Source organism: Vipera ursinii, assembly GCF_947247035.1.
Source record: "Vipera ursinii genome assembly, chromosome: 2".
Taxonomy (NCBI): Eukaryota; Metazoa; Chordata; class Lepidosauria; order Squamata; family Viperidae; genus Vipera; species Vipera ursinii.
Genome location: NC_139513.1, coordinates 157,940,516 through 157,958,412, shown reverse-complemented (window position 1 = coordinate 157,958,412; position 17,897 = coordinate 157,940,516). Strand labels below are relative to the sequence as shown.

Sequence of the window (17,897 nt, the reverse complement as noted above, 5' to 3'; positions counted from 1 at the left end):
TTAATAAATTAGGCAGAAGAAACAAATGTTTACATACATCTAAATCCCACAGACCTACTGCCTCCTACGTGCATACTACAGAGAAAATAAGGCATTGCATTTCTAGCCAGCGTAGCCACAGGCTGGCCTGACAAAACTGAGCGACTGGAGGAGAAGCCCGGCAAAGTGGAGCGTTGCTGGGTGTGATGGGGTTAAGCTGGGAGGGGCGGGGCGGGCTGAGGCAAATGAGCTGTAGCTGCTGCTGCACACCACCAGCCCCTGACCGCTCACCATTTCTGTGTACATGTTTCAGGGCACCCAGTTGGCTTGTGGTGGGCCAGGGCTGGGGCAGCGGGGACCGGTTCCTTGCAATTTCTGGGACAGCCCCTGGGGACCAAATCTGGGCCCTCCCCAGGCTGGATCCGGCCCACGGGCCTTGTGTTTGACATGTCTGGTTTAAAGGAACCCATTCCCGCCCTGAATCATCCAATGATTGTCTTGGAGACAGCTTGTCTGGCTTAGTCAGTGACCGTTACACAGACACACCAATTGAGCAACCTTAAGCAGCATTCAGATAGACACGTGAAACAGTTCAAGTAAATCCCAATACATTACAGTAACTGAAATACTCCCACAAACTACCACCTAATGAAGTGGGCTACAGTCCATAAAAGCTTTTGCTATAATAATTGCTTAGGTTTGTCTTTTTTATGTATAAAGTTTTTTATTTTATTTTTTTTCTCTACATACATATGTTAGTTTTTCAAACAACATGCGAGCTGGGTTCATAACACGCTGATACATACACAAATTCTACTCTTTGGTTCTCTCTTCCAACCATTTATAAAATAAATTCCAGCTTTTGTAGTATTCTGTTTCTTCTTTGTCTTTTAGTCTCATAGTTAATCTGTCCATCTCTGCGCATTCCATTATCTTCTTTATTACCTCTTCTTTTGACGGTACTTGTTCATTTTTCCAGCATTGCGCATAACTTATTCTTGCTGCAGTTACAATATGTAAAGCCAAGTATAAATTTTGTTTGTTAGTCTTTTCTGGTACTATACCTAATAAAAAAAATTCGGGATTAAAATGCTACATGTTCTCCTAATATTTTTTCTAGCCAAGCATGTATTTTTTTTTCCAATAAGCCTTTACTTTATCACATGTCCACCAAATATGACAATATGTACCATAATTGCTTAGGTTTTATTGCACCAAAAGAGTGTTGGTTTTGCAATAATAATCAAACATAGCTATCCCTTTGAAATTTCTGTGTCAATGAATATACACCCATGTCATTCTCTTATACGTGCCTTCTGAAGTAGCACAATCCATTCAGACTCTTCTCATAACTCTATTCCATTCTTGGTCTTTGATCATAGGTCTGAATTTTAGGAAGCACATTCCTGCTAAGTAATGATTTAGGAATAGGAATAATAATCCACCCCATCCATGCAGTAATGTTGATAGAATCTACTTACCAAGGAAAATAAGTGGGCATGGAATGTTGCAGGTACACAGAGAGCTGAAGAAGATGAAAAAAGGGCATTGGAAGAATATCTGAAGGACAGTGAAGAAGATGCACTGAAGCTAGTATACCATGAAGGCTTACTGAGTAGTGGAGAAATCAAACTGGGCTACAAGACATGGTCTTGGGAAGGATTCAATGGGTGGATAAAAATGCCAAATCCAGTCTAAACTTTTGACCGATTATATGACCAACCATAATAATAATGTACTAAATTTATATGCTGCCTGACTCCCAGCAACTCTTGGCAGTTTGCAAATTGTTAAAAACACTTTAAAACAAGAAAGGGGGGGGAGAATAAAAATAGCAGAGATAACAAACCCAGGTGGGAATGAAAAAAAAAGAAGAAAAGGGGACTTCAGTCACTCAATAGAGGCCTGGGTGAAAACAGTGTGAAGAAGTAGAGAGTGCAGGAAGGTATCTAGATGTACATTTTCACTTTAGCATATGATTGCTGGCAGACATTTACAGTAAGATATGGCCCTGTGGCCCTCTAAGACTATTGAACTGCAACTCTCTGCAGTCTCATCCAGCAGAGTCAATGGCAAGGAATACTCAAAATTGTAGTTCAACAACACCTGGAATGCCACCAATTCCCCAACATAGGCTTTAATGCAACATTTGAATTCTGTGCGATACAATTTACCTGAAGTCTCCCTTGAATATAATTTTGGCTGCCTGTCATACTTGCTTACCTGACATTCTTACTCCTTGTTCCCATAGGTGCCTGTTACTTTTAGTATATGGGGAATTGTTTAATTAAGAAATAGGCTTTTATTGGGTACCATGGGTTAGATTTTGGATTTACAGCTGCACCCAAGGAGAATGAGATTCAAATTTCTACTATACAATGAAGTGCCTTTTATACTTTTAAGTTAATAAGCTTCCAGCTAACTGACTTCACAAGAGTGTTGGGAGAATCATTTTAATTAACAAGAAAAATTTCATCCAGTAAGAATGCTGGTCAGTGATCTATGGGATCAGAGTTGAAATCCTCCCCATGAAATCCACATGGCAATCGATGTTATAGGATTCTTATAACATTTTAGAATCCTGGAAATCTAGACATAGATACTTGTTTTTTTAAGAGGACTGGGGATTGGGCAGCATGATTAGACTAAATATCAAGTATCGTAGAAGGGACCTTGGCTTCATATGACCACTTTCCTTCCTTTGAGTCATTTGAATACTAATATTAGATAAATGGATTGATCCATTAATTTCAAATTATAATAGCCTAATATGGACTTGATCTTACCATTGAAGCAAACTATGGAAAGTTATGGTCTGGGAAACAAATAGGTTTGTGTGAATATTCACCACTCTTTCTGAATTTAGACTATCAAACTGATTCAAGAAATGTATGCATTGGTTTTACAAACCGAATTAAATGCATCCAAAACCATAACCAGTTCAGATACTTTTCATCCATGTATTTTAATTATCTGAATCAAATCAAATCTAATTGGGAAATTCATCCCTAGAAAATCTCAAATTCCAACAAAATTGGAAGCTGCAGTGCACTTAGTTAAGGAGAATTGGAAGGAACATCAAGTGTATGAGTTTATTTATCTTTGAAATATTTTTACATAATTAAAAAATCTCAAAACTGTTCTGGGAAGCCCTTTGTTCTAGAGATGTCCCTCAATGCAAATTGTCTCTCTGCCTCCTCAGTTGGCCTTGTGCTCTGCATTTCTTTCCTGGAATGGTTCCTAAAGCTGCAAACATGCCTATCAATCTTAATAAGGCTGTAGGTTTTAACAGATTTACAAAGGAGTAAGCTCTATTGAATTTAGATGCATTTATTTCTGATTATGCACACATCACATTTAGCTGCACGGACACCACACACATTACTGTCTGCAAAGTCCTAATCATTACTGAGTTCACTGGAAGTTTATTCTTGCATAACTATGCAAAAACCTAGCACTCAGTCCTACGCAAGCTTACACAGAAGTAATTCTCACTTTCTTATCAGAATAGGACCAAAGCACTAAACCCAGGTTGTTAAGAGCCTGTTTCCCCACATCAATCAACATCAGCCAAGGCTACTAAAAGTTGAAATTCAGCCACTGCTGGGAAGCCACAATTTCCCCACCCTTATGCATGTGTTTCAGTGTAGAGAGAAAGATGGGAAGCAGCGAGTATATAACTCATATATATGTATTGAAATGTGCATGAGCAGTAGATTTAAGGGGCAAAATGCAAATTTGCTCCTCCTACGTATCTCTTTTCGCTGGTCCAGATGAGATAAGGACCTTGGAAGCTCACCTGTAACCAAGTTGCTTTATTGCAGTGGTATTTCTTTTCCTTCCCACAAACAGCTGCCATTTCCTCAAAAAGCTCCACCCTCAAACTTTGCCTTAATAAATGAGCTGCTTACCCTTATATTAACTAAGGAATAACAGAGATAGGAAAGCAAGGAGTTTAGGAAAGCAGGAATTGCCTTATCTGGCAGGGGAAATACCTTTTACAGACATGCTGAAGATGCAAAGAAACCACTGTGAAAACCGTCCTTTCAAGGAGCGGAAAAGTTTTGGTAAATGGACTGCTGCTTCAAAGGGAGACCAGGATTATATAATTTTCTTCCATTTTCCTGCTTTCTTCTTCTAATCTACTCATCTATCTAACATTGTATTTTTGGATTCTCTGTCCTATGTGGGGCTGTTAGAGCTGTTTTAACATTTCAGTTCTGCTTTTCCTTCACCCAAATGCATACTGTTCTTCTATTATCTATCTTCTTCTTTACACGAACCTTGCAAGTTAATCCAAGAGAGCTGTAAGACATTTGAACCTCTTTGTTCTACCTGCTCATTTATAGGATTAACCAACGGAAATATTTCCTGACAGTTGGTATTCCAACTGACTTTAAGGAAGCTGTTGGGAATAGAATAGAGGAATCTTGTTAAAGAAAATGGGGCAATCCTCATTCCTCCTGACTCATTAAATAGAGAGGACAGCGCCAACTAGTATATGAAATGATTTCTTAACATATAGTGGGGGCGACGGGAGTTGTAGCATCTATAGGGCCACGGTTGCATATTTTTATGTGATTTTTCTTCCAGTTTTACCACTCTACACTTAAAAAGCTTGTTTCTTAGGCTAAAAACATGGTAAAAATTACTGACTTCAACATCTCAGTTTATTTGGGTGGAGCAACTTGGTTTATGCTGATAAGAATTGATAACTTCTAAAGTAAATTGGGACAGAATAAAGAATCATTGTGGGTTGAATCTTCCTAAATTCTTATAGCTACTGGTGTGTGAATCTATGTCTGTCTGTTTAGCAACTCGGATGAATGAGACAACAGAAATTCGGGGGAAGTATCCGAACAAAATTCCGGTAAGCAAAATTCCTTTTACCCCATTTGATAGAATGACTCAGCTTTCGCTGTAACTTCCAAGAACTCAGCTAATGAAAGGGATGCAGTTAACTAAAGATATAACTAATTAGAGATTGAACTTCTGTTTTGTGAAGAAGCTTCAGTGATGTACAAGAACAACTCATATACTGTACATCCAATGGTCTTGTGACATATGTTAAGCAACAATGATGAGGCCTGACACCCTAAAACTTTTTTGGGGGGAGTTCACATTGGCTAATATTTGCCCACCATGATAAACCACAAACTAGCTAGGGAGGTGTGGCTTGGGGAAATGGAAGGACCCAGAAGATTCTCCTATGATCCCAACATTTTGCTTGGAAACTGCAGAATAGACTTGACTTGGTTCAGTCAACAGTGGGATCTTACTGCCCTGTCTATTTATGAGCAAACTTCCTAAAACAAGCCTTCTAGATGAATAATAAAATGCAAGAGCAATGAAAGGAAAAACCTTGATTTTGGCAGTCTTAATGTGAGAAACAGGAGCCTTGCTTTCCATTTCCAATCTCACTGTTTCAAATGCCACAAGATTAGTCATCAGATATATATATGAAATTGAAAAGACTCTTTGTGCTCACATGATGGGCTACTTCATAGTTTAACTTTGATACTTTGATAACTTTATCAAATAAACCACAATAAGAATCCTACATTAGTTGAGCCATTCTTTGCATCTCATGGTGCACTGCACCTCAAAAAGCTATGCCTTTTAATAACACTTAATAAAAGCTACTAGAATCCTAATTTTTGCTACCACAGAATAAGCACAGCTTTCCTCCTATGATGCCAGCACTACTGTACAATGGTTAAGTTACATGATTAAGTTTTAATGTACATTTCAACTTCTGGAAATATGACATAATGAAAATAATGAAAGAGGGAAAAGGTTCTCACATCTTTGTTCCTATGTTGGGGGATCAGATGATATTCTGTAATCAGTTCAACTAATTCTTGATTTGAATCTGCCTGCCCTAATCCATGGATCTTAACCTAAGATCTTCGAGTGCTAGAGTCTGCCTTAGTTGCCTTTCAGCATTGCATAGACTAGAGTCTTCAAGCAGTGGCGTAGCGTGGGGGGTGCAGGGGGGGGCCGCACCGGGCGCAACATCTGGGGGGGCGCGCTCGACGGCACACACACACACACACACACACACAAACACACAAACACACAGCGTGACTCCTTCGGGCCGCTCCGCCTTCGCTCCGGCCACCGGCGCTGGACGGAAGCCTTCTCTCCCTCCTCCCCCCCCGCAAAGGAGAAGGTGGCTCCTGAGCGTGCACAGAGCGCGGCCCTCCTGCAAGCCCGGGGCTCCGCTGCGGAGGCTCTCCCAAGGCGCTCCCGGGGTTGCCAAAGGCGGGGGGGGCGCGGCGGGGCTTGAAAGAGGGTGGATTTCCCGCGGGGGGAGGATCGCTGCAGCATCTCTCCGGGGGTCCCTGCTCTGGAACGAAAGCTGCGTCGGCAGGTTGCCGATCCAACCGTGCATGCAGACTTTGGGGGCGAGAGGACGTGGTTGGGTGCGTGTGCGTGTGTGTGTGTGTTTGTGGGCGCGCCCGTGCTGTCTCTGTTCTGCAAAAGGCGCTTTTTTAAAAAAAATAAAAATAAAAATAAAAATAAATCCTGTCCTGCTGGAATGCAGAAAAGCAGCCCTCACCCCCCCCATTAAAAGCTTGAACTCTTCTTCTGCCTTCAATCTCAGTTTCTGTTTGGGGTGAGGTGCCAAAGAGAAGGAGGCGGCTTGGCTTGGATAAGCAGCGTCTGGGCAGAAAATAGGTCGGGCGCCGCAGCAAGTATGAATTCCTGGGGTTCAGCCTAAGCAGGCAAAGCTGCAGGGTGGGTTGGTTGGCTTTTCCAGCTTTGGAATAACCTTGGGAAGCTGAGGCATTGTAAGTTGGAAGTCATTGTTTGTCGCCTAACATGTTGGGTCAACCCCACGCCACATGCTAAGCCATAAACTGTGGTTGGTATCCAGGGTTTAGGACAAGATGGAGAAAACTAGCCAATTGTGGGATCATAAATCTTGATGAAGCCCATCATCGCTCCATGTGATGTATGCACTCAATCTACAAACGTAGTCCAAGCCTATTCACATCTGTTGTAAGGTCATTCTCTCTTGGGGTTTATCCTGACGTCCACTAAGAGTGGAACAAACATGCCCCATTAACCATTTTCAACGCCATGTCCTCTCTTTGTCTCATCCTAAATCACAGCTGAGGCACCTTAAAGTTGCCTTGTTTCAGTTTTAAACTAGCATTTTCCCTCTTCTCCAGAGACCCTTTTTTGCCTTGAACCTAACTCAGGGGTAGGCAACCTTGGCTCTTTTATGACTCATGGACTTCAACTCCCAGAATTCCTGAGCTAGTGGAAGAGACTCGAGTGCTAAAATCCACAGGTTAGGGGGCGCAAATTACTTGCCTTGCCCCGGGTGCTGACAACCCACGCTACGCCACTGTCTTCAAGTAAATGCAGGGTTTCTCCTACATGGTAAAGTACTAGCTAAGAGTTAGTTGGGATCAGTGAGTTCCACTTCTGATTCCAATTTGGTCTCTATGTTAAGACATTAAGTCTTTAACTATAAACCGCCCTGAGTCCTCCAGGAAAGGGCGGTATATAAATGTAATAAAATAAATAAATAAATAAATAAATAAAATAAACTATAGTTTATTGAATAAGTTAGAAATGATTTAGGTTGTTGTATTATACTAAGATAATAACTTGTAAGCTATAACCAATCTAGCCACATGATTTCATGCAGTGCATGAAATAAGCTGTTGAAACTTTAGTCCTATGGGAAATTAGGACTCACACCTGGAATATTATTGGATGGCTGGATATAAAGAAGGGAAGAGTTTTTACTTCTTTAAAACTTATAGAGTAGGTAATGTCAGCAAATGTTAACATGTTGTGTAGGCCACACCTGCTGAAAGCTGATTTCCAATATATCCCATCAAATGCAAGGTCTTGTCCTAAAGGCTACCTGACTATCTAATTACCTACCGAGCAATCAGAGCATCAAACTTCCAATCATTGTCCCTAAGGTGACAATTTAAAATGTCTCAATCTATTTTATAGGATTGTTAAAAGCATCAGCTGTTGTGACACTTGCATATTGTGCTAATCTATGATTTCCTGGCAAGGTTTACATGACATGCAAAGCTGAAGAAACCATTATATCTTGATGTCACATGTGAAGGAAATAAATATTTAAGGTTTACTATTTTTCAAAAGTATACAAATGCCACTTAGCACTCTGCTGGTTGGTGAATCAATGGAAACCAATTTTAGTTTTCCAAATCCAAGGCAGAGATGTGTCCCTCCACAGCTCTGCTGACAAACCAGAAAGCTCAGGTTTAAAACAGATGCTCTATAGTCAACTATACAGGTGAAACTTGAAAAATTAGAATATTGTGCAAAAGTTCATTTATTTCAGTAAGGCAACCTAAAAGGGGAAACTTGATTTGTGATTTGTCATAATTGTGATGATATGGCTTACAGCTCATGAAAACCCCAAATCCACAATCTCAGTAAATTAGAATATTGTGAACAGGTGCAATATTCTAGGCTCAAAGTGTCCCACTCTAATCAGCTAATTAAGCCATAACACCTGCAAAGGGTTTCTGAGCCTTTAAATGGTCTCTTTTTTTAAAATTTATTTTATTTTAGTTCCATTTATATCCCGCCCTTCTCCGAAGACTCAGGGTGGCTTACAAGCTTAGCAGTAGCCTTCATTCTATGTATATGCCTGCTTATTAGGGCTTTCACAACACACCCCAAGCAGCATTATTACAAAGTCAGCTTAATTGCCCCCAACAATCTGGGTCCTCATTTTACCTACCTCGGAAGGATGGAAGGCTGAGTCAACCTTGAGCCTGGTGGGATGCGAACCTGCACTAATTGCAGGCAGCTGGTGTTACTTAAGGAGGCATTAGCCCACTGCTCCACCAAGGCTCTTAGTCTGGTTCAGTAGGAATCACAATCATGGGGAAGACTGCTGACCTGACAGTTGTGCAGAAAACCATCATTGACACCCTCCATAAGGAGGGAAAGCCTCAAAAGGTAATTGCAAAAGAAGTTGGAAGTTCCCAAAGTGCTGTATCAAAGCACATTAATAGAAAGTTATGTGGAAGGGAAAAGTATGGAAGAAAAAGGTGCACAAGCAGCGGGGATGACCGCAGCCTGGAGACGATCGTCAGGAAAAGGCCATTCAAAAGTGTTGGGGACATTCACAAGGAGTGGACTGAGGCTGGAGTCAGTGCATCAAGAGCCACCACACACAGACAGATCCTGGACATGGGCTTCAAATGTCGTATTCCTCTTGTCAAGCCGCTCCTGAACAACAAACAACGTCAGAAGCGTCTTACCTGGGCTAAAGAAAAACAGACCTGGTCTGTTGCTCAGTGGTCCAAAGTCCTCTTTTCTGATGAGAGCAACTTTTGCATTTCATTTGGAAACCAAGGACCCAGAGTCTGGAGGAAGAATGGAGAGGCACACACTGCAAGATGCTTGAAGTCCAGTGTAAAGTTTCCACAGTCTGTGTTGATTTGGAGAGCCATGTCATCTGCTGGTGTTGGTCCACTGTGCTTCATTAAGTCCAGGGTCAACGCAGCCATCTACCAGGAGATTTTGGAGCACTTCATGCTTCCTTCCGCAGAAGAGCTTCATTTTCCAGCAGGACTTGGCACCTGCCCACACTGTCAAAAGCACGAAAACCTGGTTCAATGACCGTGGGATTACTGTGCTTGATTGGCCAGCAAACTTGCCTGACCTGAACCCCATAGAGAATCTATGGGGCATTGCCAAGAGAAAGATGAGAGACATGAGACCGAACAATGCAGAAGAGCTGAAGGCTGCTATTGAAGCATCCTGGTCTTCCATAACACCTCAGCAGTGCCACAGGCTGATAGCTTCCATGCCACGCCCCATTGAGGCAGTCATTGCTGCAAAAGGGGCCCAAACCAAGTACTGAGTACATATGCATGCTTATACTTTTCAGAGGTCCGATATTGTTCTATGTACACTCCTTGTTTTATTGATTGCATGTAATATTCTAATTTTCTGAGATTTTGGATTTGGGGTTTTCATGAGCTGTACGCCATAATCATCACAATTATGACAAATCACGGCTTGAACTAAATCTTGCTTTGCATGTAATGAGTCTATCTCATATATTAGTTTCCCCTTTTAAGTTGCATTACTGAAATAAATGAACTTTTGCACGATATTCTAATTTTTCGAGTTTCACCTGTAGTTATCGGACCTTAAGGTGTATCACTCAAACAGAGCTTGTTGTTACCCAAAGCTTTTGAAAAGAAAAGATCTCATCTATGAAGTCATTCTAGGAGCAATAGGCCTCAATCCTGGATTGCGCTTGCATTTACAGTATCTTTCTATTGAACCATTCCTCTGCTGAACTTGGAGTAATTTCTGCATAGCTCCAGAAACCAATCATTTTCTAGCAGCTTGCACAGACCTGTCAGCTTATATAAGAGCCTTGGTGGAGCAGTGGGCTAATGCCTCCTTAAGTAACACCAGCTGCCTGCAATTAGTGCAGGTTCGCATCCCACCAGGCTCAAGGTTGACTCAGCCTTCCATCCTTCCGAGGTAGGTAAAACGAGGACCCAGATTGTTGGGGGCAATAAACTGACTTTGTAATAATGCCGCTTGGGTGTGTGTGTGAAAGCCCTAACAAGCAGGCATATACATAGAATGGAGGCTACTGCTAAGCTTGTAAGCCGCCCCGAGTCTTCAGAGAAGGGCGGGATATAAATGGAATTAAAATAAAATAAATAAAAATATAGTAATATAACTTTCAATCTGCCCCTTCAAAAATCAAAAGCTTGTAATTGAAGGATTGTAGGATCTTGACAATTAAATAAATTCCTTTGTCCACAGGTGGTAGTGGAACGTTACAGGAAGGAGAAGTCTCTTCCCCAGTTGGATCGGATCAAGTTTTTGGTTCCTCCAGATGTATCCATATCTCAGTTTGTTTTCACTCTGAGGTAGATGGGGACTGGAATTGGGCCATGGGAAGAATATTGCCTTTCATTCTGAGGTTCTCAGGCAAAAAGCGTTATATGCAAGTCTGTCCTGTTTGCTGTGGTTACTTTACAATGGTACTTTTATATTCCTAAGGAAAGAGAGTTGGCTTTACTTACTGACATCAGAGCCACATTGCCCTCAATTCGAGCCTTCTCCTGTACAGTTCTTACCCCAGAACATATTATTGATATTAGCATAAACTGTCTATGGACCTTGCAGTGCTGAGTTCTTTGTCCCAAAGGTGCTTTTTCGAAAGGCAGCTGGACTTTGTTTTTCTTGATGTTTTGCTTCTCATTTAAGAAGCTTCTTTAGTTCTGATGGAAGAAATCAGAACTGAAGAAGCTTCTTGGATGAGAAGCAAAAACGACTCCAAAGAAAAAGGAAGTCCAGTTGCCTTTTGGAAAAGCACCTTTGGGACAACCATGACCTAGATCACAGTTTCCCAACCTTGGCAATGTTAAGACAACTGGACTTCCAGAATTCCCCAGTCAGCCATGCTGGCTGGGGAATTCTGGGAGATGAAGTCCAGCCGTCTAAACATTGCCAAGGTTGGAAAACCCTGACCTAGATGACTGAGAATCTCCATAGACATACTTCAAAGGTTAAAAACGTACACTGTTTCTAAAAGAAGATCCAATCTTTTCCATTTGACAAAAAGCCCTATTGAAACAATATGCAATTCTAGAAAAGTAAAAGTAAAAAAAAATGTATCTCAATAATATGGCGCTCAAAACCTTGCTCTGCTTCTTATACTGTTCCCAATTACCAAATAAGAACCATTTGCTGATATAGGGCAAGAACTTACTGTAAATGTGGCTTGTGCATGCCTGCTACCATAATTATTAACTCAGCTGAATATTATTATTATTATTATTATTATTATTATTATTATTATTATTATTATTATTATTATTATTATTATTATTATTATTATTATTATTTGTAAACCGCCCTTCTCCCGAAGGACTCAGGGCGGTGAACAGGGCAATACATGTTAAAAAGACAGAATACAAAAATTAAAAAAGATTAAACAAGTGCCCCAAACTCTTAGATAGATTAAAAGAGACTCAATGAAGGAGCAGTTCATCAGGGGATAAGTCAGCCAGCACCCACATTCTGCAAAAAGACTAGTGGGCAGAGCCAAAATGACCTAGTTATTGCCTCATCCAGATTCAGCATACCTTCCTACAGTTTTAAAGGTACTAACATGGCAAGGATGAACTCATCTTGATTTTCTAGAAAACCATTTTCTTGAGACTAAAGCTTGCTCTCCAGATGTTTACAGCATTACAACGTTGGCAATGCTGAATGTTGGCAATGCTGGGTAAAACTGTTGGGAATTCATGTAACCCCAAACAAAGGGGTGGGGTGCTGCCTTCACTGATCTGGGGCATATGGTAATGGGACACCCACACTTCAAAAAGAGTTTAGAATATGTGCTTCAGGCTTCATATGAGCAAAGCATCCCTTTTAGTCATTTAGTCTATTCATTTAGTCATCCATGTCCCTTTTCAAGCTTGCGTGCAAGAGGGCCGAAAAGCTGCTGCTGCTTAATGGAGCAAATAATTATGCAACTCATAAAAGTAGCTGCATTGTTTTTAGGCTTGGGCATGGGGGGGGAAAACATGTGGGTTTTCATGAATAATAGAGGTGCAGACAAGGTCCAAAAGGCTTTCTTCTGAATCAGTTTTGAAATGTCTGCAGCCCTTATATACTCCAGTCCTTTTGGAGGCAGGTGAAAAACCTCTTTATTTCCAGAGATATTTTTTTTCTTAAATCCACTTCACTGTTTTTAGAACGTTTAACTGTTACTGATGAGCAGGGCTCTTAAATTGCATTAATTGCTCTTATTGCTTTTTTTTCTTACTGTGTTTTTGCTATGTTGGTTTGAGGTTGTCTTTCGCATGCCGTGATTTTATTGTTATGTGTATCAGGGAACTGTACAAGAAATACATTTAAAAAAAATGTGGCCCCATAGATTACCTGGGCTGGATCAAATCTAATCAGCAGCTATCCCTTTTCTTTCTTCTGATCTTGCCTTGACAACTCTTCTTTTTCTCCTTCTCCAGAACCCGGCTATCCCTCACAGCTACACAAGCCTTCTACTTACTCGTGAACAATCAAACCCTCCCCTGTCCTAGTCTGACTATTTTAGAGATCTACAACAACAACAAGGATGAAGATGGCTTCCTTTATATGACCTATGCTTCTCAAGAAATGTTTGGTGCAGGTTCCTCTTCTGAACACCAATGAAGCCAACTTTGGGGGGGGGGTGTGATCCACACCTCCCTGAGAGCCAAAATTGGCAAAAAGAAGATTTTAAAGACTGTTTGGGCACAAGGATGGCCTGGGAGGGTACTCTCAGCCAGCCACAGGCATTTCTCTTATGACTTTGGTCCCTGATACTACTTCATTGCTTCACTTTTGGCTCTGCCTGAATGGACTTTTGGGAGGATGTGGTCCTTTGAGGTTCTTAATAACTCTGCGGGTTGTTAGTTTAATCCACTGCCAGCTTATTCTTTTTTAGACTTACTGTTTTATTTATTTATTTTCTTGATAAAATGAATTTCACTTCCTGTTGCGCACGGAGAGCAGTGTCTGTTTATTAGGGGAAAAAAAAACTGATTGACCTAAGAAGGAGAATCTGGAGAATGCCACTTGTGGACATTTTAATTGCACAGTCACTGGTTACTGCATCCCTCCCTCTCTTTCCCCTTTTCCCCTTAAGATTACAATAAAGAAATAAATGAGCGCAATTCCATATCTGATCTGAGAAGGCCTCTTATTTATTTTTCTACCCATAAGATTAACTGAATGACTCAATACCTTTTATAATCATTCTGTTGCCTTTTCAAAAGAGGGGCAGAGGGATGCTTGACTATGGACTTCCTTTCAAAGAGACTTTGTAGGATTTGAACAGATATGTAGACTTCCCCCCCCCCAATCTGCTGGCTTCTAGATGGGCTGCAAGCTCTACTTCTACTTATTCTCAGCCAGCATGACTGGTCTTTTTGGCTGGAAATGTTCTGCTGTAGTCCCAGCACATCTGATACCTGATACACAGGGAAATGCTGGTCCAGTGGATTCTGTCTGGCTTAATGAAGAAATCCCTCTTTGGCTTATCCTGATGATAAATATCATTTTGGCCTTAGTATCTTATCCTTCATCATGACAAGAAAGATGAGACATGGGAGATAATTATCATTCAGTCCACAGACAATTCAGGATCTGAGATGGTTATCCTTTGGGGCACATGAGTGTCTTAGATCGAGAAGCTAGAATTAAAGGGTTACATATACTGAACAGACTTAGTAGGGATCAGTGGTCAGTAAGGAAGCATGTCAAGAATAAGAGCTGGGCACTTTGAAGGGGCATTTCAGAAATCAGTGATGCTGTAATATGTACAAAGCAATACCTAGGCCAGGGGTGTCAAAATGCCGGCCTGCGGGCTAGTTGCATCATGCAAGACCATGCTCACCCCAGCTCCAGCAATACAAAAAAGTCATGACATGTCGCAACACGTCACGTGACACAGCGAGTTTGACACCCGTGACCTAGGCTATGCCTGAAGAATGTGCTCCAACAAACTGGCCTGAACAGTAGGTGGTATACAATGAATTCTTATATTGTGTGAAGCTACGATTGGTTTAAGCATGATTTATTGAGAAATTTATTGAGAAAGGTTGACTCAGCCTTCCACAAGGTTGACTCAGCCTTCCATCCTCCCGAGGTAGGTAAAATGAGGACCCAGATTGTTGGGGGCAATTAAGCTGACTTTGTAACAATGCCGCTTGGGGTGTGTGTGAAAGCCCTAATAAGCAGGCATATACATAGAATGAAGGCTTCTGCTAAGCTTGTAAGCCGCCCTGAGTCTTCGGAGAAGGGCGGGATATAAATGGAATTAAAATAAAATAAAATAAAATAATTGGCTTAGCTTGTTAAATCATAAATGATGGTTTATGCATGGTTTGTTTCTTTTCAGATGTCCAATATAGCACAACAGCAGGGTTTCCTCAATGCATTGATCAAGATTTTTCAATCTATATATATTTATATCTATATACCTACGTTTCTCAGTATGATATGTAACTAAATTCCTGCCTCTTCAACTCACCAGGTAGTAAACAATTGTGCGAACACTTGTCAACATGAGTTATTTGGTGCCATACAGAAGATTTTCAGAAATTCCTGTCCTAATTTTTATCACATGGGCAGTTTTAAATGTTATATGTATTGCAGTTTCTTTTGGCTTAAAGCTACAACATGCAAACAATATCTCATAACTTCATTCTTGGAATAGATATGTTGTTAAAATTTCCAATTTAAAATGGCTTTGTACTGGGATAGAATGCAAGCTCTTCCTTTAGGTTACCTTATAATAAGATTTTTGGTTGTAATTATCCCTTTGGGTTGTCAGCTGAAAAGCTGTCATCCAATTAAATAAATCTAACTGCATTTGGTTGATTAAGTATTAAGGATATTTTATACATACACACACACACACACACATGAAAACCCAAAAATTATGTGTCTGAACATAATCTCCTGCTGCATGGTCAGCCAGAGGCATCTTTTCTTAATCCTATCATATTCCTACTCTATATTATGAATTCATTACACAATCATTTTTATATCCAGCTTTTCAGACCAACAATCCTTTCAAAGCAGCTTACAAGCAATAAATAGTGGCCCATCAAACAGAGTAATTAAAAAAAAACAATAACCCTAAAATGCCTTCCATTGGGGCATTTTCTGGGGATGTCCCTATGGAGTTGAGGGAAAATCAAAGTTGCTTCTGAGACATCAATCACCATCTTCCTCTTTTAATGGGTTGGTCTAATTAGATCACTAAATTTTGCAGCTGTAAATTGTGGGTGGGTTGGAGAGGTGTTGCATTAGCCCTGAATCAGATTCTGGAAAACTAAGGCTCTCAAGAGACTTGAGAAAACAGAATTTCTTCTATTAATATAATCCCCAATTTCCCCTCATTGTCCTAAATCAGAACGTGCCCTTTGATATTTGGCTCCTTCTCACATTCCATAAATAACATTTCTGCTTAGGTTGATAGGAGTGCTTTCTTCCTTAAAGCATCATCTAACCCAATTATTGGTGCTCATAGATCTTTCTTATTCTTTTTTTTTCTCTTAATTTCTCTTTGAAGCTGGGGTGGGCAGTGTATGGCCATGTGACTTCATCTCATTCTCATCCTTGCTGTAAGGGATCAGCTTAAACGTCTAACTTCCTTCCTCAGAAGCAATAGAGGGACAGTAACAAGAGGGAAGGGAGAAAGAGAGGGAAAGATGGTGGCAGAAAAAGAGAGTGAGGGGAAATAGTGGGGCAGCAGGAAAGACAGGTAACAAGATGTCAGGCAGTAGGAATATAGGATGAGAGAAAGAGCAAAGGGGAAAAAAATATCTATGGAGATTCTCAGTCATCCAGGTCATGGATGTCCCAAAGGTGTTTTTTCAAGAGGTAACTGTTGTGTTTTTTTTTGAAGACGTTTCGCTTCTCATCCAAGAAGTTTCTTCAGTTCTGTTGCCTTTTGAAAAAGCACCTTTGGGACAACAGAAAAGAAAGTTACAGAGGGAGCTGACAAGAAGTCAGTGGCAGGCACAGGGGGCACTAGTGATCTTTCGGGCTCCATTCACCTGCATCTATGGTGGTTTGCACCACTTAAGAGTAGTGTCTAGGATGCCCTATGGTGAGGATCAAGAAATCAAGATGGTGGCCATAGTGATGTGATCAAGGCCTCACTCTCCCTCCCTTTTTTAAATATGTGAAATGACACATGTGAAAAGGGGTAGGGCTTCAATCATGCAGTGACAACCATCATCTTGACTTTTTGATCTCCCCCAACCAGGGGCCAAGTAAGATCTACCTGATGGATTTTTACAGATGTTATTTGGTGAGGGGGGCTACTTCAATTATACCGAGAGCAGCCATTTTGGCTATTAATCCCAGGCACTTTTGAAGTTCTTTCTTTTTCCCAATCAAAGCTACCAGGGATGGGATAGGGCAGGGGTAGGCAACCTTGGCTCTTTTATGACTCGTGGACTTCAACTCCCAGAATTCCTGAGCCAGCAAAGCTGCCTCAGGAATTCTGGGAGTTGAAGTCCACGAGTCATAAAAGAGCCAAGGTTGCCTACCCCTGGGATAGGGGAAGGTTTTGCCTCTCCCCACCCTTTTCTGCTGCATTTCACATACATGTTCCTGCATCTCTATGTAGAGGTCGTAAGGAAAAAAGCTAAAACATACTATCGATTTTGCCCAAAGCTAGAAAACAAAGCTGGCAAATTAATCTGTTCTTTCTGCTGCAGATGACACAGTAATCTGCACAGAATGGACATTACCCCATAATTAATCTTGGATACCAGACAGGTGAAATGGCCTCCCAACATGGAAACGATCAGGTTTCTATATTCAGCACATGCTGAGGCTGTCACCAACCTGATTTAGTATTTTGTGTGAACAGAGACTAATGGAAGGAAATGGAAAGTAAAAGTTCTACTTTTGTAGCAGAAGCCTAAATGAATTATTGGCTTTATAATCTCAGGAAGCACATGTTGGGCCAAGATGGAAATGTGAATAATTATTAGCTATGCTGTACTTGCTTCTTTTCCTGATATCCATGTTTTTCTATCCTAGATTTTTTTTTAAATGAGTTGCTAACAAACAATGATATGTGCAATTATGGCTTTTTAGTCTATAAGTTTCAGAACAGTAGTTTTTCAGACTGAATTGCAAAATTTTGTTTCTAGAATTCCCTCCACATAAAGTGGAATTCTGCAGTGATTCCTTCATCAAGGCTAGTAAAGAGGAATATGCAACTAGGAGTAAAACTTGAAAGGACTAGATCCCAACACCACTTTTGCGCTCTTAGGAAAGAAGAAGAAAGAAGTAGAATATAGCAGTAGTGTGTGTGTGGGGGGAACAAAACTGGATTGCATCCCTATCAGCTGTTCCAGGTTTCT

The 17,897-nt window shown here is 40.8% G+C and overlaps 1 protein-coding gene across 1 annotated transcript; it reads left to right on the top strand.

Moving 5' to 3' along the window:
• Positions 1–3,985: 3,985 nt before the first annotated feature.
• On the top strand, positions 3,986–13,179 carry LOC310633776 (microtubule-associated protein 1 light chain 3 alpha-like; the record flags this gene model as incomplete). Its single annotated transcript, XM_083351657.1, has 4 exons — positions 3,986–4,046; positions 4,794–4,849; positions 10,780–10,886; positions 12,996–13,179. The coding sequence occupies 4 exons, from the start codon at positions 3,986–3,988 to the stop codon at positions 13,177–13,179; spliced, it is 408 nt and encodes a 135-aa protein (XP_083207783.1).
• Between the last annotated feature and the right edge of the window lie 4,718 nt (positions 13,180–17,897).